Source organism: Triplophysa dalaica, chromosome 13 (genome assembly GCF_015846415.1).
Source record: "Triplophysa dalaica isolate WHDGS20190420 chromosome 13, ASM1584641v1, whole genome shotgun sequence".
In the NCBI taxonomy this organism is placed as follows: Eukaryota; Metazoa; Chordata; class Actinopteri; order Cypriniformes; family Nemacheilidae; genus Triplophysa; species Triplophysa dalaica.
Genome location: NC_079554.1, coordinates 19,507,133 through 19,535,038, shown reverse-complemented (window position 1 = coordinate 19,535,038; position 27,906 = coordinate 19,507,133). Strand labels below are relative to the sequence as shown.

The window sequence follows — 27,906 nt, the reverse complement described above, 5'->3', positions numbered from 1 at the left end:
ATGAATGACAACATGCAAGTATAGAGGGCATGCATCAACGTCACTTTCCCTCTTGAAAATGTCGGGACATGCCGTAGGATACGCTGCCCTCGGTGGCAAAACACCCAGCATGTTGGCTGAGGAGAATGGGAAAAAAAGAAACCGGGACTAAAACATGCAATTATTTGCTGAAATTACAAGCAGCTGGATGAGACGGTGATCCACACGGCTTCACTACAACTTATAGGAATGTTTTGCAACCCAGGAGGCCGCGGTGCTCTCGTGGTGTTCACGTTGTAAAGTAACGATACGTCCATACCCTCTATATTACGCACTTGGCTGGAATGGGGAAAATAATACTGTGGCAACATTAATTAAGACACATGAACAATTGATTCATCGTTTACTCACCCTCATGTCATTCCAATTTCCAAACCTGTACGACTTACTTTATTCTGCTCCACCCCCTAGAAAATATTTTTAAAAACACTGGGACCCAAAGAACATTGGCCCCCATTGATGTCATTGTATGGACACAAAACCACAGAGACATTTCTCACAATATCTTCAGTTGTGTTCCACAGAAGAAAAGCCGAGCTAGTTAAAAAAGTCCACTTCTGACAAATCACATGATCAGTAACAGTAATGATGGGTTCAATACTGAAACCCATGGGTTAGGGATTTTACTTCAATTGCAATGAATATGTGCTCTTTGTCATTAAAGTGACTTTTAATATAAACATCATAGCCTGATAAAAATAGTCATTTTAGAAGAAAAACGTCAGGTGGTACTTTGGATCTGAACTGTTCACATATTGATTGACAAACGTAAAAGTGAATCAGTCCATGCAGTGTATGATGTGCCCATTTAAAAAAAAGATGTTGTAATTGTATTCATACATTACAACATACAAATGATATAGAGATTGTTGTAATTGAGAGATTTATTTGCCTGAAGTTGCCGATTGTCTGAAGTTTTGCCAGAGGGTCTGTTTGCTGACCTGGTGTCTGTTTTGAGGTGTTCCTGCAGACATTGCGCTCAAGTTTATTGTGAAACAGTTGAAAAAAAGGTTTATTCGTAAAATCTTGTATCCATAGATATATGGCACAGCATGGTACATATAGTCAAGGGCAAATAAAGCCACTTTATAAGAATAAAGACAAAGACAAGTATTAAGATGTCTCCACATGCAAACTGAACTCAATAAAACTTTATGTAAACACTAAACTGAATCAAAACTCTTAATCTTTGTGCACATTACATATTAAAGTATGTGAAACTGTCACTGTTAAATCATACAGTTCACTTCTTTAATCTTGTTAAAGGCCCTAAGATTCACAATCCTTTTACTTGTTTAGCATAATTAAACAAATACCTAAATGTGACATAAGACACAAATGTCTAGTTCTGACAAATCACATGATCAGTAAAAGTAATGCTGGTTCAATATATATTGATCAACAAACAGCACAGTTCATGTCCTTCATTAAACAATGATTGACTGAAAAGGAACTAGTCTATTAGGGCTGTACAATATGTTGAAATTATCAAAATTAAAAATAAACTGCTACGTATAACAGAAAATATCTTACCTTTAACTAACTAAATTCAATTATGGACAGTGGTTCTACATAATAAAAACATATTATCTCTACTTAAATACTTTCAGTAAGATGAACTTAATTGATTAAAGTAATTTTGACATTATTTGGACACAGCTTGCTCAGTTCTGTTTAGTTATACATATAGTATTTGAGTAGAGAATGAGATAACATATTTCTGTTGTGTGGAACCTCTTTCCATAATTTAATTAAGTTAATTTAAAGTATCATGTGTTGCTTTTAAACAACAAATGACCATTTTGAATTTTTTTCAGAACAACTTTATGTGACATTGAATGATGAATAGTGGCCAGTTCAGAAAACACAACATCTGATGAGCTGACTCATGTCTTTGATAGGAAAATGATTGATAGAGGACAAATTTATAGTCACATTCAGAAGCTCTGTGCTCAGTGTACTTATCAATGCTCCATCATGCAGTTTCAAAAAGCAGGTCTTTTATTTTGGATTTTTTCTGTTCTCTAAGTGTTCTTTTCTTATTTGTACATTTCTATTATTCTTCATATGAGTGTAAAATAAATTAGTAAATTAAGTTTAACATTAATGAATAAAGATGCTCATTTTATCTCGATATCATTAATGATAAATTATGTTCCCTCCAGTTTTCCTAATGGACTACACTGAAAGTTCAGGTAAGATGATGTTTGATGAAGACTTACTGAAGGAATTTACAGTTTGTCCATTCACATGATTTTAATTTCTTAACACTTAAGAAATATAGTTTATGGTAATATTCTAGGCACATAGCACCAACCACTTATATATCCAGTCAATTTACTGAATCAGCATAAGTGTTTCTAAATATGCTTAGAAACAAGACGGTCATTGGATGATGCTGCGATTATGTCCCGCCCACGGACGCTCAGCGTCTCTGGGATGAATGGAGGAGTGGGCTGGCCCGGACTCCGAGCGTCTGCGTGATGATTGGAGGGTCTGTCGAAAGACTGCATCTCGTTTTGATTGACAGCGATTTTTCTTCTATAAAAAGTCGCTGACGCTAAAGCTATTCAAACTCAGTCCCATTGCGGATTTTTCAAGTGTAGTCGAAACTGCTGCAACCTATTTCTTGGTATTTGCTTACCGAAATTGCTTGCCAATTTTCATCTTACATTTCACACAATTATACACCACATTCCTTGTTTCAGTTTAATGTAATTCTCACATTTCCCCCATCGAGTTTAATATCTTTTTTTTAGATAGTTTGTTCATTTGATTCATTGTGAAATGAGCTTCCCCTCTTTGAAAGACCAGCAGCCGCCACTGTCCGTGGTATGATTTGACTAAGACTGTCCAAATATTATGCAGTACAATTGCATGTTTTGAACCTGATGTTCAAAATATTATGTGTTAACATGACCTTACTTGTCAGATTATTAAGCATAATCGGAGTGAGACTGTCCATGTTAACGCACTCAAAGAAGGGAATCAGAAAGCTTTTGGACCTCATTAAAACTATCTTTCTTAATTTGTGTTCCAAAGATTATCACAAGTCTTACGAAGTGACTAAAGTATATGAAAGACATTTTTTTGTCAATTCTTTTCCTAAATATATTAAAATAGGGATTTTTCCCTTCTCTATGTGTTCTTTTATTATTTGTCCATTTCTATTATTAAACGTTTTCCTCTTTATTGCGAGGTCCGTAACAATTGTATAAAAGCCCTGAAACCTGTCCGTCTGTGCAGAAAAGTTATTTGGAGCACATATCTAAAATGAGGGTGATCGTTTCCTTGCTATTTAAATAGTGTAGCTCAATGGAGTTTCAAAACAATTTTATTTTGCCATGTTTTTCACATTCTGCTAAATAGTGGCGGGTTCAGAAATGATTGATTGACAAACATCTTATGACCTGGGCTGCGTTTCCCAAAATCATCTAAAGGCTACGTGCATCATAAAACAATTGTACAAATCATCTTAGACTACCATTTCCCAAAAGCTTTGTAACTTATGTAGTATTTGAAAATAGTAGATCTCCACACCACACAATTTTTTATAAAATGTGGTTCAACAAACACATATACAGCATTTTTTACTTTTGATTTTAACTTTTGAATTTTGCTAGAATGTGCAAAATACAAAATGTAGCTTTCTATACTGTGCTTGTTGGCGTTCACGACTAAATGTTAAATTTATAATTACTGTTACTAAAACTGTTTCATCGTTTACCCACCTCATGTCATTCCTAACCTGTAGGATTTATTTTCCAGACAAGAAACGAGTCATTAAACAAACAGCTTAATGTGACGTAACACAATTTATCTCAAAAGAAAATGTCCACTTCTCAAAAATCATGTGATCAGTAACAGTAATGATGCGTTCAATACATATTGATTGACAAACACATACTAGTATCACAGTCTATGTCCTTGATTAGACACTTATTGACGTAACTGTGTATGACTGTGCCCATTTAAAAAATATTTTTGTTACATTTATATATAATAACATATGAATGTATATATAAAATCCTGTATTGAAATAAGAGATTATTATTATTATCGTCGTTGATGTTTAAAAAAATCGCTTTAGGACAGCAATTTTACATTTTTATTCATGTTACAGAAATATAATTATATTAATTTACTAAACATTCTCCAAGTTGAGAAACCATTGACTGAAAGACATATTTTGACCTGGTCCATGTCCTTGTTAAGATAATAATTGATAGATGTCTGAGTGCAGGGTGATGTTTGTTATAGTCACATTCAGAACCTCTGAACTTAGTTTGCTTGTCAACGCTTCCACATGGAGGTTCAAAAAGCAGATCTTTTATTTTGTCTTTTCCTCTTCTCTGGTAAGCATTCATAAGAGTTCTTTTAAAGTCCATTTCTATTATTAAGAATGCTCATTTGATCTGGATGTAAATAATCTGATGAATTATGTTACCTCCAGTTTTCCTAACGGACTACACTGAAAGTACAGGTAAGTGTATGAAGTCTTACTGAAGGATTTTTATGTCCATTCAACTGTTTAATTTCTTACACCCAATACTTCATTTATATTTAAATATATAAAGATAAAAAAAGATTCTTGATTCTAGGCACATAGCCGAAACCACTTAAATATCCAGTTTATTTCCTGAATCACCATAACTAACTAAATAAAAAATAAATAATGTCACAATGCAATAGATGAAACAATTTTGTGTCACAAAGAACCTTTAACATCTAATTAAATATTTTGTTTTTAGAGGTTACATTTTTTTTTCTGTTTAAAATATGGTTCTTATGGCATCGCCTTGAAGACCATTTGGAGTACACATGTTTATTTTGACCAACATTAAACAGAAGAGCAAACATAGCACATATCTTAATTAATAAGCACATATCTTATTGATGTAATATATATAATTTTTTTTAATATTGTCTTTTTACAGAAGTTATTTTCAAAAGTGATGGTTTTGAAACATTTGCAGTCACTTTCTCACTTATTCACATTTTCTACATTTTAGAATAAGAGTAAACTCGTCAAAACGATGGAATAATGTAAATGTATGAAAGTAAGGTTAAATATTAATAACAATTCTAATCTCCTTAGAATTTGCAGAATGTTTTATCGTCATTGTATCAATATATTGAAGGAGTTCTCGTCAGTGCTGGGTTCTTTTGGCTTCTCTGACGTAGTTAAAATCATCCATTTCAAACACATATTTAATCACTGTTCAGTTATTACAATTTACAAGATATACAAGAGCATATTCAAGAGTATGTGATGTGTGTGAATCATCGTTTGCTTGATGATTATGTTTTATTATGACTTGAATGTTTAGATATTACTAAATAAACATTTCTGGACATCTTGTATTTTCTGCATGTCAATATATTTCGGATAAGTGTCAATTTATTTTTCCGTCTCCCAAACATTATCCTATACAACCATGAAATTTCTGAATTATTATTACTGTGTTGTGGACAAAAATAAAGGTAAACATTCAAATAGTATATGTAGAAAATAAGACATAACAAAAAATAAAAAATGACAATGACTTAGTTATATCTCATGCTCCTGAATCTGCTCTTGTATACATGCAGAAGATTGTATGCACTGCAGAGGAGACGACTACAGAGGCAACATCTCCATCACTGAGAGTGGACACACCTGCCAACGCTGGGACTCTGATCCACTAAATAAATACACGGCATCAACGTGAGAAACTATCACTTACTTACAGAGCATTAATGAAATATTAGAACCTAAGTTATTCAAAATGTGTGTTTTGTAGATACCCTGAGAAGAACTTGGAGAAGAACTACTGCAGGAACCCTGATGGAGAGCTCAGGCCCTGGTGCTATTCCACAAATCCATCCAAACGCTGGGAGTTCTGCTCTATTCCCCGATGTAGTAAGATTCACTCGTGTCAGCCTGAAATCACAGTGTCAAATATTCAGTTTATTGTTGTATCACAATATTAATTATTGCTTTTCATTCTCTTGTAGGAACTGAACCAGCCGCAATAGTTCCAGATCACACCTGTATTACTGGAGATGGAAGCTCTTACAGGGGAACTGTTTCTGTGACCAAATCAGGGAAAACTTGCCAGAGTTGGACATCTCAAACTCCTCACACGCATGGCAGAACTCCAGACAACTCCCCATGCAAGTAAGCATTAAAGACTGAGCTCATCAAAGAATGAAAATGATGTCATGTAATTCATCATCTTTTCAAAACACAATATGATGATTTTTGGCACATTTACAAGATGGAACAACACTACAATATCATTTTGGATCAACAACAAGATAGTATATTATATCACATCTATCAGCACCGACATGAAACCAAAATGTAAGAATTAAAATTTTTACTTGACCCATTGCTTATATATAAAAAATCATTTCATTCCAGAGGTCTTGCAGAGAACTACTGCAGGAACCCTGGTAATGACCGAGCGCCCTGGTGTTTCACCACAGACCCCGAGACCCGCTGGGAATACTGCAATGTGTCCAGATGTCGAGGTAGAGCTTAACCTTGTCTGTAATGTAGACAATGAAATAAGATTTGCAAACAATAAATGAGATATATGGCTTACTAACTTACACAGTTATTCATATACTTCTACTTAATTGTTTTATATTTTCTACATTTTAGAAAAAGAATTAACTCATCAAAATGATGGAATGATGCAAATATTTGGAATGATGTTGCCTCACAGCAAGAAGAGACTCTCTATCCAGTCGTATACAGCTTTATATTGAAACAATACACCCAAATACACAAAAAATAGGTTTTAATCTACTTTTCTGTTGGCAGAAAACAAAATGTGTGTAATAGGGAGTGAACTCGACCAGTTAAAACTACACACCAGCATCACTATAATTAAAATTGCTGAAATCCATCTGTGTATATACTTCCATACAGTCAAAGCGTTTTGAATCATAATTGCTCAAACAATGTCCATAAGTGGTTAGTTCTTGGAAACACTGTTTGTTCATGCATATCTCATTCTCGCTGCAGAGGCGATCCTGCGTAGGGAAAGCAAAAACGTGCTCGGTCTGGGCAGTAGAAGTGAAGCAGAATGTATTGCTAAACTGCCAAGGCTTACTCAGAAAGTCGCTAGATCTGTCGCTAGTCGCTTTTTGAAAGATAAGTCGCTAAGGGGTCTGAAGAGTCACCAAATCTAGCAAAACAGTTGCAATGGATGGGTGCCCCGAACCCAAACCCCAAAATTTCAATGAATGAAAATTATTTTCTTTTTTTTAGCCTTTTTTTCCATTGTTGTTTTTAAGAATATATGTTTTTTTATAAATATTTATTTTTATCTTTCATTTATTAAACTTTGTGTAAAAAAATGTGTTCCCGATTTTCATGTCACTACCGATACAGTGTATGTTTAAGTGCATTTGCTGGGACTGATTTTAGCCACACCCCAACATTCTTATCTCGAATCACTATTGTGTCCCTCTCTTTTATAACTATGTGGTTAGTAGACCGGTCTTATCACTTTTAAGTAAACAGGCTGAAAATCAGTGTGTAACTTTAAGGAACGTCTTTTTTCTGCAATTAAGCAAACTTTATTGTCCGTTATTCCATAAAATTTAATTCTTATGTGTGTACATCTGTTCAGAACTGTGCTTGCAAGCAACAATCTGATTAGCATATTTGAGCCACGCTCAAAAGTATTCAAAATTGTAACTACAAAAACAGTCACGATCGAAAAGTATCACTGGATATCATCGTTTCGGTAGTGAAATTTTTTGATAGTGAGAAAAAGGGAACATTTAATCCCTAATTTTGGAAACATACAAAACTTCGTACAGTTATGCAAATGATTTGTTTCTTTGGAAGTTTTAGTAGTGATATACTATGTGAGCTGGAGGTTTTCTATTAGATATTTACTATCAGATGTTTGTCTGCTATTTGTGCTCTGCAACATAGTTAGTTATTTGCATTAACATTAAATGTTGAAAGTCTGATTCATACTCTTGAATCTTTTCTTGTGCAGATGATTGTGTATACTGTAGAGGAGACGACTACAGAGGCAAGATCTCCATCACTGAGAGTGGATACACCTGCCAACGCTGGGACTCTGATTCACTCAATAAGTACAGGCCATCAAAGTGAGAAACTATCACTTATATACTTACTGAGCATTAATGAAATATTGTCCACTTAGAACCAAAGTTAATCAAAATGTGTGTTGTAGATACCCTGAGAAGAACTTGGAGGATAACTATTGCAGGAACCCTGATGGAGAGCTCAGGCCCTGGTGCTATTCCTCAAATCCATCCAAACGCTGGGAGTACTGCTCTATTCCCCGATGTAGTAAGAAATCACTTTCAGCCTTTTATTATATGATATTATTAATCATTGATCATCTTTCTCTTGTAGGAACTGAACCAGCCACAATTGTCCCAGAACACACCTGTATTACTGGAGATGGAAGCTCTTACAGAGGAACTATTTCTGTGACCAGTTTAGGGAAAACTTGCCAGAGTTGGACATCTCAAACTCCTCATAAACATGATAGAACTGCAGAGAAGTACCCCTGCAAGTAAGCATTAATGGGCTAGTTATTCAAGAATGAAAATTATGTCATTCATTACGCCATATTGAGTCACTTACCAACTGCAAGACATTAATTTGTCCAGGGCCGGCCCTGCATTTTGGGGGCCCTAATCTGATTACAAAATGAGGCCCCCCATCATCTAATGTACACAACAAACAAACCTTACACAGATTATATCACATATATCTAATTATATCTGACCATGTCAAATTAACAACACAATATTATCCCTTTAAAGCTTCCCTGTAGCTCAGTGGTTAGAGCATGGTTCTAGCAACACCGAGATCATGTGTTCGATTGCACACTTGCCCTTTTCTTGATCCTTTCTTTTCTTATCTTCTTTCCTCTTCTTCCTCTTCTCTGGACCAGACTGATAGTTCTGTCTTTTCCTTTTTAATCTTTGCACAGTTTAAAGCTAACGCACATGATGATTGACACTGACACAACGAGCAAGTAAATGACATTTTCACGCAAGGCAGGGGCCCCCTAGTGGCCACGGAGGCCCCATGCAACTGCTTATATCGCTTATTAGGTAGGGCCGGCACTGAATTTGTCTTTGGAGCTTTCTGATCCTATTATAGACGGCAACGCATTTTACACTCAAATAGGTTAGAAAAAACACTGTTAAAATTTGTCGCCTTCTCTTGTGGATGGGCAGTGGAGACGGAAGATGGAAAAAAGGAAATTATTCAATATTTTTTTTTGCCAACAACAAGTATTTTATTTACCTCATAAAATTAAGTTTTAACTACTTAAGTCACATAGACAATTTGGACGATGTCTTGACCAACTTTTTGCGCTTTGAGTGATGTTGCTTTCTATGAAGGTAATCAGAAGGCTTTTTGACTATCAAAACTATCTTATTTTATGTTCCAAAGATGATCCAAGGTCATATGGTTATAGAATGACTTCATTAAACTAGCCCTTAAAGGGGCCATTCACATTTCGCATATTCGTTATTTTAAATGTGGACGCGCAACATGCACGCTCAAAAAGAGAGCGATGCTGTCGCGATCCCGTTTTTCTAGGGGTGGCGGCATCGCATCGAGATGAAAATATTTAAACTTTTCAGAGTGCCACACGCGCACGGCAGGTCATATGACAAGAACCAACCAACCAATAAAGACAAGCTCAGTGAAGATGGAGACACAGATGATCACAGCATTAATAAATCTAGTAGCGAGTTATTGAAAGGTATTTTCAGTTCATAGAGGGTGAACCCACGGGAGTGGGAGGGAATAGGAGTCATTCTTCTGGGATTGGGACGGGACTTTCCCCCATTTTTTTCGTGGGAGTGGGAGAGATTTGAAAATGCAGTCTCATGTCAACCTCTAGCGTGGCGCATTATTGCTTAGCAACGCCAGGAGAGCTCAAACTCTTAGAATTTTATAATGAATTTTAATTTTATAATGAATTTTATAATGAATTTAAAAACTTTAGAATTTCAAAATCCTTTTTTTTTTTTTTTTTTTTTTTTTCAGAGTCCTATTGATTTAATTTTAAAAACAATTTCATTCCAGAGGGCTTGTAGAGAACTTCTGCAGGAACCCTGATAATGACAGAATGCCCTGGTGTTTCACCACAGACACCGAAACCCGCTGGGAATACTGCACTGTGCCCAAATGTGATGACCAACCTGAACCTGGTCTGTATTGAAGGAAATTAAATAAGATTCGGCAGAAGTATATCAAATATATGGTGTAACTTACTCACTTTTAAATATTTTTCTAAATAAAAATGAATAATAATTAATTACAGTTAACCCATCAAAATAAGAGAGTGGTTCAAATATAAATATCGAAAGGAGTTTACATACAAACAAACAAAATATTTAGGTTGTGGACAAACAAACTTAAACATGCAAGTACTGTAGTATAAGTAGAAAATCAGACCGAAAAAAAGTAAACAATGTGTCCATCATATCTCTTACTCCTGAATCTGCTCTTGTATACATGTAGAAGATTGTATGCACTGCAGAGGTGACTACTACAGAGGCAACATCTCCACCACTGAGAGTGGATACACCTGCCAACACTGGGACTCAGATCCAAAAAATAAATACATGCCATCAAAGTAAGAAACTAGCATTTACCTACTGAGCATTAATGAAATATTGTCCACTTAGTACAAGTACACAAAATATGTGTTTTGTAGATACCCTGAGGAGAACTTAGAGAAGAACTACTGCAGGAACCCTGATGGAGAGCTCAGGCCCTGGTGCTATTCCTCAAATCCATCCAAACACTGGGAGTTCTGCTCTATTCCCCGATGTAGTAAGATTCACTCGTGTCAGCCTGAAATCACTGTTTCAAATAATCAGCTTTTTATAATTAGATTAATTATTGATTTTCTTTCTCTTGTAGGAACTGAACCGTCCACAATTGTACCAGAGCTCACCTGTATAACTGGAGATGGAAGCTCTTACAGGGGAACTGTTTCTGTTACCAAATCAGGGAAAACTTGCCAGAGCTGGGCATCTCAAACACCTCATAAACATGACAGAACTCCAGAAAACTACCCCTGCAAGTAAGCATTAAAGGGAAATAAAAACATTATATCATGAATACTCACCTTGAATTCGTACGATAACTCCATGTTCCCTTTCTGTCGGTCTCTCGACGTTGTGTCGAGAACGACAGATGGGGTTCGCTCCTGAGAACCTATCAACTCTGACTACTATAGAAAAGGCCAATGAAATTTGGCGAATGAAATTTGCATGCCGGGCTCCGCTCCCGGATATCCGGTATAAAAGGACGCCGGCGTGCAGCATTCATTTACCTTTTGTTCTTCAGAGCCATCGACTCATGAGTACAAAAACGGAAGTTTTTTCTTCCTACAACTACACTGCCGGATCTAAGACCTGTCCCAGCGGATCGTCCCTCCTGCAGCGATCTTCCCCTGGGTGTCTCGGCGGCTCCAGTGGTGTCAGAGCGATTTCTACAAAAGTCCTTTTCAGGACTAACAACTCTACAGCGTGGCATGTCCCGCTGTTCTCTTGGGTGCGGTACCCTCATCGAGGAGGGGGATGGACACGAGCGCTGTATTAGGTGTCTGGGCGTCCAGCACGCCGAGGCAGCGTTCAGTGACGCATCTTGCCCGCACTGCGGGCAGATCGTCATGCAAAAGTTGCGGTCACGGTTGGCTGTCTTCCTACAGGAACCAGCCAACATTTCGTCTGCTACCCGGGCCGTGACATCTGTGGCTAAAACCCAGATCTCCGGACCGGTTAGCGGCGTTAGTGATTTGGGGACTTCTGCGGACGCAAACCCGCCAGCCAAGCGCTCACGGGCCGCTCGCACCCCAGCACGCTCTTTTGGCCATTCCCCACCCAGCGGTGGCACACCGTCTGGATCCTCCTCTGCGCATTCGGCAACGGATCGCAGAGCGGATGAGATGTCGATCGCAGCATCGGAGGGAGAGATGCCGACATCCGACAATGAAGATTCCGAACTCCCCCCCCCGGGGGGTAGAGCTCAGGAGGAAGCAGAAGTCGAGATGTCGGTCATGCTAACCCGGGCTGCCGCCAGCATTGGGCTGCAATGTACGCCATTGCCTCTACCCCAACGCTCGCGGTTGGATACTTGGTTCCTGGGGTCGGAACGTGGTGTCAAGCCACGCCCACCCCCGGTTCCATTTTTCCCGGAGGTGCATGAGGAGCTGTGTCGGACCTGGAGCGCCCCTCTCACGGCTCGTTCCTCGCAGACCAGCTCCGCCTCCCTCACCTCCCTCGATGGTGGGGCAGCCAGGGGCTACGTCGAAGTCCCCCAGGTGGAGCGTGCCATTGCTGTGCACCTATGCCCGCAAGCGGCTGCCACCTGGAGGACCCGACCTCGTCTCCCGTCCAAGGCCTGTAAGACTTCTGCTTCTCTGGTGGCGAAGGCTTACAGTGCTGCGGGCCAGGCTGCCTCCTCTCTCCACGCCATGGCCATCCTGCAGGTCCATCAGGCCAAGGCGTTGAGAGAACTCCACGAGGGTAGGGCCGACCCGGGTGTCATGCAGGAACTCCGCGCCGCCACTGACCTCGCTCTAAGGGCGACTAAGGTGACGGCGCGGGCCCTGGGTCGGACGATGTCCACTCTGGTGGTCCAGGAGAGACACCTCTGGCTTAACCTTGCGAGTATGAGTGACGCCGACAAAGTACGCTTTCTCGACGCACCCATCTCGCAGGGTGGGCTGTTCGGGGACACCGTCGAGAGCTTCGCACAGCAGTTCTCGGCGGTCAAGGAGCAGACTGAGGCGATAAGCCACATTCTACCGCGCCGTGAATCGACGGCCCCCCGGCCTTCGACTTCCCGCGCACCTCCTGCTCCCAGACAGCCCAGGGCCTCTTCGAACCCGACACCGGTTAAGGCGCACCCCCAGGCTGCACCCCGGAAGAGGACTCCGAAGGCTAGGCCCCCTCCTCGCCAGCAGCCTTCCAGGAAGCGCCCCTGACGAGAAGACGCCGGGGAAAGCAACATCTGGCCCGACCGTCACAGTTCCACCTCTGACAGGTCGGTATGGGACGAATCCTGCCTCGTTTCCAAAGCCGGGCCCTTATCAGGGCCTGGCGCCCACTTGCTCACAAAGAGAGTTGTTTCCCCCGCGCGTTCACCCCAGCCTTTCGCACACTCCCCCGGACTGTGCTCGGCGATCCGACCTCACACCCTGGCGAGGTGTGAGGCCGCACACATCCGACAGCTGCCACCACTCTCGACCCGACAGTGCGTGCCGTTGTCCCGCCAGGCAGGAAAACAGGTGGAGCCAACCATCCCCCCGGGGAAGCCCCGGCGACACACGGTTGACTCCACCCGCCAACGAACCACCCTCCGTGGGAATGGTGAAACAGGCCGTCCCCTTGGTCCCCCTGTCACAGTCCCTGGGAGCTTGGCTAAGGTTGCCCACACTGTCTCGGTGGCTAATGCGGACGGTCCGTCTCGGCTACTCGATCCAGTTCGCCAGGGCCCCTCCCAAGTTCCGGGGCATCATCTCCCCCTCTCTCAGAGGCAGAGACGCCTCCGTGCTTCGGGCAGAGGTATCCACCCTCCTGGCGAAACAGGCGATCGAGTCCGTCCCACTAGCCGAGATGTTCAGCGGGTTTTACAGCCCGGTTTTCATCGTTCCCAAGAAAGACGGAGGGTTGCGCCCTATTCTGGACCTACGTATCCTGAACAGGCACCTTCACAAGCTGCCCTTCAAGATGCTAACCCAGAAGCGCATCCTGACATCTATCAGGTGTCAGGATTGGTTCGTGGCAATCGACCTGAAGGACGCTTACTTTCATGTCTCGATTCTTCCTCGACACCGACCGTTCCTACGGTTCGCTTTCGAGGGTCGAGCATATCAGTACAAAGTCCTCCCCTTCGGTCTGTCCCTGTCTCCACGAGTCTTCACGAAGATCGTGGAGGCCGCCCTCGCTCCTCTCCGGGAGAGAGGTGTGCGAATACTCAACTATCTCGACGACTGGCTTATCTTGGCGCACTCGCGGGATCTGTTGTGTACACAGAGGGACATGGTGCTCCGGCACCTAGACCGATTGGGCCTTCAGGTCAACCGAGAAAAGAGCAAACTCTCCCCAGTGCAGACGATCCTCTTTCTCGGTATGGAACTCAACTCTGTCACCATGTCGGCGCAGCTGTCCGCAGCACGCGCCCAGTCAGTCTTGGATTGCTTGGACCAGCTCAAGCAATCGGCGGTCCCCCTGAAACTATTTCAGAGGCTCCTGGGACACATGGCATCTTCCGCGGCTATAACACCCCTCGGATTGATGCACATGAGACCGCTCCAACACTGGCTACAGAGTCGAGTTCCGAGGACGGCGTGGCACACCGGCAGCAGGCGTATGGTGGTAACGCCTGTATGTCGAAGCACCCTAACCCCTTGGTCTTCCATGACCTTTCTCCGAGCTGGGGTTCCCCTCGGGCTGCCCACGAGGCACGTCGTGGTGACGACGGACGCCTCGCTGCAGGGTTGGGGTGCAGTGTGCAACGGGCACGCGGTAGCGGGGCGCTGGACGGGCCCCCAACTGCGCTGGCACATCAATTGCCTAGAGTTGTGGACTGTACTGCTTGCACTGAGAAGGCTCCGGCCTCTAGTGCAAGGTCAGCACGTACTGGTTCGCCTGGACAGTACCACAGCCGTAGCGTACATCAATCGCCAGGGTGGCGTGCGATCACGGCAACTATCACAACTTGCCCGACGCCTCCTCCTGTGGAGTCAGCAGGTGACCCGCTCCCTGCGTGCCACCTACATCCCAGGCGTACTGAACGAGACAGCCGACGCGCTCTCTCGACAGTACACTCCCTGCGGAGAGTGGCGACTCCACCCTCGTGCAGTCCAGCTTATTTGGGTGCGGTACGGACAGGCACAGATAGACCTCTTTGCCTCCCGCGACACCACCCATTGTCCGCTTTGGTACGCCCTGACCGAGGCCCCCCTCGGCATGGATGCCCTGGCGCACAACTGGCCACGAGACAAGCGGAAGTACGCCTTCCCCCCAGTGAGCCTCCTTGCACAGACCCTGTGCAAGGTCAGGGAAGAGGAGCAACAGGTGTTACTGGTTGCGCCCTACTGGCCCAACCGCACTTGGTTCTCGGAGCTGATGCTCTTGACAACAACTCCCCCCTGGCCCATTCCCCTGACAGAGGACCTGCTCTCTCAGGGGATGGGCACGTTCTGGCATCCCAGGCCAGACCTCTGGAACCTCCATGTCTGGTCCCTGGACGGGACGAGGAGACCCTGAGTAGGTTACACCCCGCTGTGGCTGAAACCATCTTACAGGCACGGGCGCCATCCACTAGGCGGTTATACGCCTACAAATGGCGCCTCTTCTCATCCTGGTGTCTCTCCCAAGGAGAAGACCCACAGAGATGCTCGGTCGGGATCGTGTTGTCCTTTCTACAACAGAGACTGGAGACTAACATCTCCCCTTCCACACTGAAGGTGTATGTAGCCGCTATCGCCTCTCATCACGATTCAGTGCTCGGAAGGTCTCTAGGGCAACACGACCTGGTCACTAGGTTCCTAAGGGGCGCAAGACGACGCAACCCGCCTCGTCTCCGCTCCATACCCTCATGGGACCTTAACGTGGTCTTGAGGGGCCTAGCCGAGCCTCCCTTTGAGCCCCTTGAAGCTTCCGATCTTACTCACCTAACGACTAAGACGGTTCTTCTTGTGGCGCTCGCATCCTTTAAGAGGATAGGGGATCTCCATGCATTCTCTGTGTCCCGGACTGCCTTGATTTCGGCCCTGGCTACTCTCACGTTCGCCTGAGACCCAGGCCCGGATACGTGCCCAAAGTTCCCACTACTCCCTTTCGGGACCAAGTGGTGAACTTGCAGGCGCTCCCCACCGGGGAGCAAGACCCAACCCGGTCCGTGTTGTGTCCAGTACGCGCTCTGCGCCTCTACTTGGACCGCACTCAGAGCTTCCGCAGTTCTGATCAGCTCTTTGTCTGTTTCGGAGGACAGCAGAAGGGGAAGGCTGTCTCCAAACAGAGACTAGCGCACTGGATCGTAGATGCCGTTACTACCGCATACCGATCTCAGAATTTGCCATGCCCATTGGCGGTTACGGCTCACTCTACTCGGGGTATAGCCACTTCATGGGCACTGGCCAGAGGCGCGTCTCTGGCAGACATTTGTAGAGCTGCGGGTTGGGCTACGCCCACCACCTTCGCAAGGTTTTACAATCTTCGCGTAAACCCGGTATCAGCTCACGTCCTACGTGGCGACATGTAGGAGTGACATCCGGGAGGGCGTATGCCTGCGAAAGCACCTTCCCACCCCCCCCGAGGTTGGGTCAGTGTGCTATCTATCCCCTTTTCTTCTTACCCATTCTGGCTAAGAAAATTGGGACCTCACCAGCCTTCTTTCTTACCCACACCCTGGTTAAGAACAGGCATTCCTTCCATCACTAAGCAAGCACTCCTGGGGGTTGGCTGGGCAGAGCAGCCTTCCCCCTTAGGCCGGGAAACCTTATGACCTATCTCACATAGTTCTAACCGGACCTGTGCTATCAGACGCAGTAACACCCCCTCCGAGGGCTGTTCCGTCTGCCATACCCTCATGACTATGGTTCCCAAGCTTGGTAACCCATGAGCTTCCCCAGGTGGACCTCCACCTCGCGGTACTACCCAGTCCGCCCGTTCCATGCGTTCTCCTCCAAGGACGAGACCATATCATATCTCCACCATTTTCCTCCCCACGGGTAGGAGGTGGCCTCTGCAGCGCTTCTCTGATTAAGAGTTGCGCTTTTCCCGGTGTAAACCCGAGCCGGACGGCCTCTCGCCTGTAGAGAGCTAAGACCCCGTCCGTGAAAGGTTACCGGTCAGGGCTGTCCCCATCTTTCTCCCAGAAAGCTCTGGAACCCCCCGACCACCACACTGGAAGGTTACAAGTTTCACGAAAGCGTTGAGCTGACACGCCCCGGCTTGTTACCGTCGCTTCGCTGAGGTTGTGACGCGATACACGTTTGTGGCGTTTTCCATTGATAACCCCATCTGTCGTTCTCGACACAACGTCGAGAGACCGACAGAAAGGGAACGTCTTGGTTACGTATGTAACCTCAGTTCCCTGATGGAGGGAACGAGACGTTGTGTCCCTTATGCCACAAACTTGTATCGTTTCTGTTGTAGTTGTGAGAGGCTCTCAGGCTCTTCAGAACAAGAGGTAAATGAATGCTGCACGCCGGCGTCCTTTTATACCGGATATCCGGGAGCGGAGCCCGGCATGCAAATTTCATTCGCCAAATTTCATTGGCCTTTTCTATAGTAGTCAGAGTTGATAGGTTCTCAGGAGCGAACCCCATCTGTCGTTCTCGACACAACGTCTCGTTCCCTCCATCAGGGAACTGAGGTTACATACGTAACCAAGACGACCTCTGTTCACCTTTGGAACACAAGTTAAGATAGTTTTGATGAGGTCAAAAAGCTTTCTGATTCGCTTCATAGACAGCAACGAACCATCACTCAAAGCACAAAAATTAGTAAAGACATTGAAAATAGTCCATGTGACTCCATTTGATCAACCCTAATTTTATGAAGCGACGAGAATGTTTTTTTTGGGCAGTAAAAAAAATTCAACAATTTCTTCTTTTCCGCCTCAGTCTCCAACATGAGTTCACAAGAGCACGCTACTTCTTTTTAACAATATCTTTATTAAATTTCTGCGCTTTGAATGTATGTTGCGTTGCTGTCTATGAGTATGTTTACATGCACAAAATAAACTATCAATCAAAACTCATCTTTCACATGTTTACTTGCAAAAAACTACATTTACATGGAAGTTTGAGACTTGCCAGGATTTCAGAAGCTTATTTTTTCTCATGTCCAACAATAGTTTTCATTTAACTGTTGCTACATTAACTATTTAAATGCATGATTCGATCAGACTTATATTAATTATATTGCTGTTTTGAGACTTTTACTAATATGCTGTCAGACAATAGCAAACTACCTCTGCCGAGCGGGTCTTGCGTTTATGAGCTTTCCCTGATAAAAGAAAACGATTTTATGTGTTTACATGACTTTATGTGTTATCAGATTATTAAGCATAATCGGAGTGAGACTGTCCATGTAAACGCACTCAAAGAAGGGAATCAGAAAGCTTTTGGACCTGATTAAAACTATCTTTCTTAATTTGTGTTCCAAAGATTTGTGTTATCATAAGTCTTACATGGTGACTAACGTATTTGAAAAAAACTTTTTATATTTATATATATTTCATATATTAAAAAATATTCTTTGCTGCGTCACTTTATATGTTAAATGAAACCAGAATATCAGAACTTTCATTTTTACGTAACCTATTGAAAAATCATTTCATTCCAGAGGTCTTAAAGAGAACTACTGCAGGAACCCTGATAATGACAGAATGCCCTGGTGTTTCACCACAGACCCCAAGACCCGCTGGGAACACTGCAATGTGTCAAGATGTGATGACCAACCTAAATCTGGTCTGTATCTGAAATGTGGACAGCCAGCAATAGAAACAAAAAGTTGCTTGTGGCGTGTTGTTGGGGGATGTGTTTCTGAACCCCACTCCTGGCCTTGGCAGATCAGTCTTAGAAAAGGGTACACAAATTTCACTCACAGTGTCTCTGTGCTTAATACTAATGCATAATAATTTACATAACATCCTCCATAAACAGTTCTGGTTCTAGAGCGTTTAGAATATGTATTTATTTGAGTCATCTGATGACTATTAATTTATTTAGTCAAGTTTATTTAGTATTTTTGCATCCATAGGGCTTAACATTTGATTGAATTCATTGTGTGAAATGTAAACAATCCATGGTATTCCTTTGCATTAAATGTATAATGTGAAATTCAAATGAATAATGTGAAATTCAAATGAAATAGTGATATAGACAGTTTCATCAGACGGACGCGCCTGGCCCGAAGTTAGCTTCTGGTCTGTGTTTGTTTATTGGTCTGATCTTGAGTTGAAATTGGTATCGCGGTCTAAATTCAAAATATTGGAGAGGCAAGTTTAGCCAAGTATCGGTTGTACTCGATTTCTTTTGCTTGTTATCAGAAATAATCAACAGGAATTTTATTATTTGCGGATGAGTAGCTGAAGTTATGGTCGGGCCACAAAAGTCTGCAACGTTTGTTTATGTTGTTGCTTTTTTAACCGTTTATTCAAATTAAATCGTAAGATGTTAGTCACTGCCTGTGTACTACATCACTGACTTTCAGCTGGAGGATAGATTTTACCAACTAACTCTTTTCTGTCATAGTGCTGAGAAATCTCACTGGTGTGGTGGAACTCTGATTGATCCGCAATGGGTCCTCACCGCAACACATTGCCTTAAGGAGTGAGTGGCCATTTTTAAATATGAGTATTTCAATATTAGAGGGTATATAAAGGCAAAAGTAAAAAACACTGGGAGGTTTAGAAGTTTAGACCATCAAATGATGAAATGTTTACCTACATTCACACAGGTCTCCAAGTCCATCTGTTTACAAGATCTTCCTCGGAATCCACACAAAAAATGGGTCTGAATCATCCAAACAGGAACGAGGTGTTATTAAAATGGTTATGGAACCATCTGGAACTGACATTGCACTTATAAAGCTAGACAGGTTAGAGAGTTCACTGTTATATATTGTTGATGTCTCTAACAGCAGTATAGCTATCGCAAATAAAAAAATCGCATTGATAAAAAAGAGAAAAGGTGAGCTACTGTAACAGTCAAATGTCTCATAGTTTCTCCAAGTCAAGCTGAAAGGCCTAGCACTAGTTAGGCAGAAAATACTGGACACGCTTCACTTTAAGAGTTAACCTCTCAAATGTTCAAAGCCAAATTTAGAGAAAACTCTGTCTACACTGGACGTGATTGGTTATTTTGAATGACATCATGAAGGCAAACTCACAATAAAGTGTTTTTTTAGGCCAGCAGTACTTAATGATCAGGTATCGCTTGCTTGTCTACCAGAAAAGGACTATATTGTACCAGACGCTACTGAATGCTTTATAACAGGCTGGGGAGAGACACAGGGTAGGTGGTTTTTCAAGCAAAACAGATTTCACGACATTTATATCTTACTTTACTTAAATGATTATATCCTGTAGCTTCAAGCTTTCCTTTTCTTCAGGAACTGGTGGAAAGGGTCACCTGAAAGAGGCCGGCGTACCAATAATTGAGAACAAAATCTGCAACAATCCGTCATTTTTGAAAGGCCGCATAAAGGAACATGAGATGTGCGCTGGACACAAAGAGGGCGGAAAAGACTCTTGTCAGGTTAGAAACATGCACCAAAGATCAAACAATATATCCTACAAATGTTGATAAACAACGAGTATGAATTGTAACCAGTTTAGTCATGAAATTTTACGCCTCATGTGCATTTTATTTTCACCAATTTAGGGTGACAGCGGTGGACCTCTCGTCTGCAAAGCACAGAACAAGTTTGTTCTTCAGGGAGTGACATCATGGGGTATTGGTTGTGCACAAGCTATGAAACCTGGAGTGTACGTACGAGTCTCTAAGTTTATCAACTGGATTGAACAAACCCTGAAAGAAAAATGATGCATCTAGCTTTCCTGTGGCTCAGTGGTAAGATCATGGCACTAGCAATGCCAAGGTCAAGGCTTCGATCCCACAGGATTGCACATAGTCAGAAACAAAAGTATAATATAATGCAATTTAAGCTACGTCTGCCAAATGCGTATTTGCAAATCTTGAACACAAATGTATAATGGGATATACATTAGAATTTAAATGTACATCTTCTCTATAGAATAAAATTATTATGATACAAAAGCTGTTTTAAAGTTACTGCTCATGTTCTGTGTATCGCGGCTGTCCTTTTGAAACCTCGCATCTCCATTTTTAATGATTTATGTAATCATTTAATAGTTGAATCATTCCAGTAAGATAAGTTTCCTGCTGTTCTTCCCTTTTCATATCAGATAGTAGACGTCTAAGTCTGCTGGATAGTTAGATCTATCATTTATGGCATCACAATAACAATTGAAACAACCTACGGGATCATTTTGGATGAAATACCAAGATGGTATATTCTATAAACTTCACATCAGATGATGGATGACAACATGTAAGTCGTCGCCTTAGAATTATAAGGTTCTATCTGACATCTTTATCCAAAATTGAGTATTCACATGACTTATTTACATTATGCCATGCTTTTTTTAAATGTGTACATTTTGTTATTGTAATTTATTCAATTACAAAGCTTCCAATTCAAATAAGTTTCCCGTCGCTCTGCTTGTTTACTTTATGATGCTGGACATCAGGCTAAAGTCTGAAGTTTTGCCAGAGGGTCTGTTTGCTGAGCTGGTTTCTGTTTTGATGTATTTCGGCAGATATTGCACTGTAGTTTATAGTGAAACTGCTACAAAAAGAGGTTTATATGCAAAATTATTCTTACTTGTAGCTTTCCTGTAGCTCAGTGGCTAGATAATGATGCCAGCAACGCCAAGATCATGGGTTCGATCCCAGGGATAGCAAATACTCAAGTACAAATGTAAAGTATCACGCAATGTAAGTTGCTTTGGAAAAAAGAGTATGCCAAATGCGTAAATGTAGATACATGGTTCATATAGTCAAGGGGAAATCAAGCAACTTTAAAAGATTAATGACAAGTATTAGATGTCTCCACAATACAACTGAACTCAATAAAACGTAATGTAAACACAAAACTGAAACAAAACTCAGCCATAGATTAATCTTTTTGCACATGACACCTCAAAGTATGTGAAACTATTACTGTTCAATCCTAGTTCACTTCATTAATCTTTAAAGCCCTTAGATTCACTCCGCAAACAAAAAGCTTAAAGTTACGTAAGACACAAATGTCTAATTCTGACAAATCACATGATCAGTAACAGTAATGCTGGTTCAAAATATATTGATCAACAAACAGCACACAGTTCATGTCCTCTATTAAACAATGATTGACAGAAAAGTAACTAGTCTATCAGATCCACACTCTTGATAACATCATATTGAGCAACTATAGACTGATATCAAATCTTCCTTTTATTGGTAAGATTATTGAATATGTTGTTTTTATTCAGCTACTGAACTTAAGATCATATCAAATGGATATCTGGATAAATTTCAATTTGGTTTCCAGCTGCATAACAACACAGAGACAGCGCTCATAAAGACAATAAATGATATTCGCCTAAATTCTGATTCTGGCAAAATTTAACTGTGCTGAAATAGTGGGATAATAAAACCTAGTCCTATTAACTGAATCGGAGTCAGGCTTTCTGGGACGGTACTGCAAAACAAGATGGAACGAACAGTTGTCAGGTTAGAAACACGCAGTTGTCGCAAATACCCAAATCTGGAAGAAAAATCTTACGGAAACCCTAACAAATGTTGGTTATGCATGTATGCATTTTGTTTTCTCTCATTTAGTGTCAGCGGCAGGCCTCTCATAGTTAAAGCACGGAACAAGTTTGTTCTTCACAGAGTAACATCAAGGAGTATTGATTGTAGGAAAACCTGGAGTGTCTGTCTGTATCCCTTAATTTGTAAATTTGGATTGAGGAAAGCATGAAAGAAAACACATTTACAATATCGGAGTGTTCGATTCCTTGCCATTTAAACACTGTAACCTTACAACTGAGTTTTTTTAAAACACATCCACTTTGTACTTGAGTTACCACGACAACATGAAACAGATGTTTTCTCCTCACCAGGCCGAGTGGTCCCCTCAGTCAACAAACATTCTACAATAGTGAGGCCTCCAAAACTCTTACAATGACTTTATAGATTCCTTTATATTTTGGTTAATAAAATCTTCAACAGCAGCAACCACTTAAATATCAGGTCAATTTCCTGAATCAATATTATTATATGGCATCATTGTGAAGAAGTGGAGTCATGCGCGTAAATCGCACCATTTATTGTCAAAAATATATTTATGTAAACCTAAAATAATTGAAAAATAAGAAAAAAATAACTAATGCAAACTTTTTTACTGTAAATGAAGTAATTCTCTTTTATGTAGTTGACATCAAAATGCTGATTACCAATGTTCTTTTTAAATGAATCTGCTATGTTAGAGAAAGAAAATGTTATGTTATATAAGATTATTTTATAGATATTTTAACTCAATATACAAAATATAAAAGAGCAGATTCAAGAGATGTGAGTCATTGTCTTATTCATTGTCAATCATTGTCTTATTTTCTCATGATTATGACTTGGATTTTGCATTCAAAAGTTTCCATTTATTTGGCATCTCTCAAACATTATTCTATAACCAGGAAATATCTGAAGTAGTGATGTTGAGAAAAAAATATAAAGTTAAACAGGCAATAAGTCCCATCTCATACTCTTGAATCTGATCTTGTATACATGCAGAAGATTGTATGCATAGCAGAGGAGACGACTACAGAGGCAACATCTCCATCACTGAGAGTGGATTCACCTGCCAACGCTGGGACTCTGATCCACTAAATGTGTTCAATCAGTCATTGTGAGAAACTAGCATTTACTTACTGTACATAAATGAAATACTGTCCACTTAGTACAGGTAAACAAAATGTGTGTTTTGTATATATCCTGAGGAGAAGTTGGAAAAGAACTATTGCAGGAACCCTGATGGAGATCTCAGGCCCTGGTGTTATACCACAAATCCAAACGCTGGGAGTTCTGCTCTATTCCTAGATGCAGTAAGATTCATTCCTGTCAGAAATCACTGTGTCAAATATTCAGTACATCAGTTATCGATCATGTTTTTCTTATATGAACAATTCAATTTCATGTTATTTATATAGCACTGTTCACAATTGTCAATGTTGCAAAGCAGCTTTACATACATCATAATAAAATTTAATAAAAATAATACTGGGGGAAATTAAGTAGAATATATGGTATCAAGACAAATGGTTTTATTGCAAGTTTTTCTCTATGCAATGTTCACTGATGTCAGGGGATTATCAGAAGCTATAAATTATTCAATCTAAATATACCTAATTTAGTTATATTATTTTTTGTAATATTGTAATCAGGACTAGGAGTCTAATATTACAACATTTTTTGTTTAAATATGTTTACATTAATGTGTTTTGTTATACGCAAGTGATTTATATTTATGGATTAAACTAGAACAGCAGTCTCCCAGCGAGTAACGGTGGCAAGGAACCAAAACTCCACTATAGACGTATATGTGTATAAGAGTGGAGAAAAAAAACTTGAGAGAGGCCAGACTTGACCAGGAGAGCCTCCTCTGGCATATTTAAATAGCACTGCTGCAACTGAAGACACAATCATTTCTGTAAACTGTGAAATTCATTGGAAATAGTTCACGGGTCTGGGTAGTGAAAAGAGGAAAGAACAAGTGAGAATAGAAAAATTATATATTTATGTCCATCCAATATTATTATGGTTCTGTATGACTGTAAGTTATGGCTGTAGTTGCACCTTAAACTCGTTGTGCTCCTTAAACCATTCCGGGACCATTTTTGCTTTGTGTCAGAGCACATTATTCATATTGCTCTTGTATTGTACCACACAAGCCATCATTGGCTCCCCATGTGCATCAGTGAGCCTTGGCCTCCCATGACCACTGAACAACTGTCGCCAGTTGACCACCTTGAACCAATGTTGATAGATACTGACCACTGCAGACTGGGAATATCCACAAGAGATGACCCAGTCGTCTAGCCATCACAATCATAATCACACTTGGTAAAACTCGCCGTAATCGACATCAACACATCAACTTTAAGGACACATGTTCACAGCTGCATAACATATCCCACCCACTAACGGGTACCGTGATGAAAAGATGATCAGTATTATTCACTTCATCTGTCAATGGTCATAATGTTATGCCTGATCGGTGTATGCAATAATACAAAAAATAGTGTAGTCTTTGTCATTAAAATTGATTAATTCTAAAAAAAATTAAGGGTTCAATAAATTAAAATGAACAAAGATCAGAAAAGTGATGGTGGACTCAGAATTGATTGACAAACATTATATGGCGAGTTCGACACTAGCTAGATGCCATCACAAGAACAGGATGGAATGCTACAGTATCATTTTTGATAAAAAAACAATATAATTGAATCTATCAAATCTATCACATTGAACCTTCACATCAGATGATGAATGACAACATGCAAGTATACAGGGTGTGCATCGACATCACTTTCCCACGTGAAAATGACGGGACACGCCGTGGGATACGCTGCACTGGGTGGCAAAACTCCCAGCATGTTGGCTGATGAGAATAGGAAGAATAGAGAAACCTGGACTAAAACACGCAATTATCTGCTGAAATTGCAAGCAGCCGGACTCGACGGTAATCCACACGGCTTCACTACGATTTATAGGAATGTTTTGCCACCCAGGAGGCCGCGGTGCTCTCGTGGTGTTCACGTGGTAAAGTAACGATACGTCCATACCCTCTATATTACACACTTGGCAGGAATGGGGAAAATAATACTGTGGCAACATTAATTCAAGACACATGAACAATTGTTTCATCTTTTACTCACCCTCATGTCATTCCAATCCTGTATGACTTACTTTCTTCTGCTCCACCCTTTTTATTTAGAAAAACACTGGGACCCACACAACATTGGCCCCCATCGATTGTCATTGTATGGACACAAAACCACGGAGACATTTCTCACAATATCTTCAGTAATGTTCCACAGATGAAAATAATCATTAAATAAACAAACCAGCTAGTTAATAAAGTCCACTTCTAACATATCACGTGATCAGTAACAGTAATGATGAGTTCAATACTGAAACCCATAGGTTCAGTGATTTCACTTTAATTGCAATGAATATGTGCTCTTTGTCATTAAAGTGAAAATACTTTTAATATAAACATCATAGCCTGATAAAAATAGTAATTTTAGAAGAAAAACGTCTGATGGTACTTTGGATCTGAACTCTTCAGATATTGATTGACAAACATAATGTTTATCACGTGTCCTTGATTAGACAGCAGTGTATGATGTGCCCATTTAAAAAAAATGTCTTAATGGTATTCATATTTTACAACATACAAATGATATAGAGATTGTTGTAATTGACAGTTACATAAAGTTAAGAGCAAATAAAGCCAATTAAAAAGAATAAAGACAAAAACAAGTATTAAGATGTCTCCACAATACAACTGAGCTCAATAAAACGTAATGTAAAAACACAAAACTGAAACAAAACTCATTACGGATCAAAGTATGTGAAACTATCACTGTTAAATCATACAGTTCACTTCTTTAATCTTGTTAAAGGCCCTTAGATTCACTTTACTGTTACTTGTTTAGCATAATCAAACAAAAACCTTAATGTGATCAATATATATTGATCAGCAAACATAGCACAGTTCATGTCCTTGATTAAACAATGATTGACTGAAAAGGAACTAGTCTATTAGGGCTGTACAATATGTAAAAATGATAAAATTGTACTTACTACAACACAAAGCAACGATATGCATTAGGTTCATAGGTTTATCATGCAGAGTTGCAGTAATATTATAACTGAACTGCCACTTATTGTTATACAAGTGAACACCTAATAAAGCTGATTCTATTTACACATTTTTTTGTCTCATATTTGCGATGTTCATGTTCGTGTACTCAAGGAGTCAGTAAAAGACGCTTAAATTCTGTGTTGTACTCTTTGATGAATCGTCAAGTTTCAGTCAACTGAATGTTTATCCACCACCCACACACTGCACAAAATACAGGCCCATCTCAATTAATTAGAATATCATGATAAAGTTCAATTTTTATATTACATAGATTTTTTTATTATATATTATTACTGTGACACTACTGAAACACTACAGTGTTTTCGGAAGTCCACAGTCAACACAGCCATCTAGCAGGAAATAGAACACTTCATGCTTCATTCTGCTGGCAAGCTTTATGGAGATGCTGATTTCATTTTCCAGCAGGACTTGGCACCTGCCCACACTGTCTAAGATACCAAAAGCTGGTTCAATGACCATGGTGGGACTGTGCTTGATAGGCCAGCAAACCTGCCTGACCTGAACCCCATAGAGAATCTATGGGGTATTGTCAAGAGGAAGATGAGATACACCAGATCCAACAATGCAGATGACCTGAAGGCCGGTATCAAAGCAATCTGGGCATCCATAACAACAGAGCAGTGCCACAGACTGATTGTCTCCATGCCTCCGAGTATTGAGTGCATAGAAATGAACATACTTTTCAGAACCCTGAATTTTCTGTTTAAAATATCCTTTTTTATTGATCTTATGTAATATTAAAATTTTCTGAGACACTGAATTTTGGGTTTTCATTATCTATAAACCATAATCATCAAAATCTCAAGAAAAAAGGCTTGAAATATTTTACTCTATGTGTAATGAATCTATATAATATATTGGTTTTACTTTCTGAAATGAGTGACAAAAAACACACTTTTTCATGATATTCTAATTATTTGAGATGCCTTTGCATTGTTTACAAGTCGGAAGACAAAAAAATCGCATTCCTTTGTCTAGTTTCTGTCCTAAATGACTGTGCGACTTGCTGTTGCAGTTAATAACACAGCACAACCGACTGACCATGTTTATGTCTTCTTAGTCAAGTGGAACAACATTGAACTGAACTCACTAGCAGAAAAGAGCCGCTACCACCTACAAATATGGCCGTGAACACGGTGTGACGTCAGCGCAACATTCTCTATTGTAAACAAGCTAACGTTAACTAGTAGCCATTTACCTGTGTTGCCATCGAACTTTGTGTTTGCCCTTGAACTTTGTTGCCCTATCTGTTTATTAAAGTTTGTCTTCCCCGCATCTGAGTCTCCCTGGTCGTGTGTCATGACAGCAGTGTATTTCATG

General features: G+C 40.8%; 1 protein-coding gene across 1 annotated transcript in view; it reads left to right on the top strand.

Moving 5' to 3' along the window:
* LOC130433971 (plasminogen-like) overlaps positions 1-20,852 on the top strand; it is a 31,444-nt gene extending 10,592 nt beyond the window's left edge. Inside the window, exons 11-27 of the mRNA XM_056763780.1 lie at positions 4,493-4,522; positions 5,632-5,746; positions 5,823-5,941; positions 6,037-6,199; positions 6,446-6,555; positions 8,043-8,157; positions 8,244-8,591; positions 10,127-10,251; positions 10,565-10,679; positions 10,761-10,879; positions 10,970-11,132; positions 18,415-18,657; positions 19,326-19,403; positions 19,531-19,671; positions 19,981-20,087; positions 20,185-20,330; positions 20,457-20,852. Coding sequence (XP_056619758.1) covers positions 4,493-4,522; positions 5,632-5,746; positions 5,823-5,941; positions 6,037-6,199; positions 6,446-6,555; positions 8,043-8,157; positions 8,244-8,591; positions 10,127-10,251; positions 10,565-10,679; positions 10,761-10,879; positions 10,970-11,132; positions 18,415-18,657; positions 19,326-19,403; positions 19,531-19,671; positions 19,981-20,087; positions 20,185-20,330; positions 20,457-20,618 — 2,399 coding nt within the window. The 3' untranslated portion in view covers positions 20,619-20,852. The remainder of the gene's footprint in view (positions 1-4,492; positions 4,523-5,631; positions 5,747-5,822; positions 5,942-6,036; positions 6,200-6,445; positions 6,556-8,042; positions 8,158-8,243; positions 8,592-10,126; positions 10,252-10,564; positions 10,680-10,760; positions 10,880-10,969; positions 11,133-18,414; positions 18,658-19,325; positions 19,404-19,530; positions 19,672-19,980; positions 20,088-20,184; positions 20,331-20,456) is intronic.
* The last annotated feature ends 7,054 nt before the right edge of the window (positions 20,853-27,906 follow it).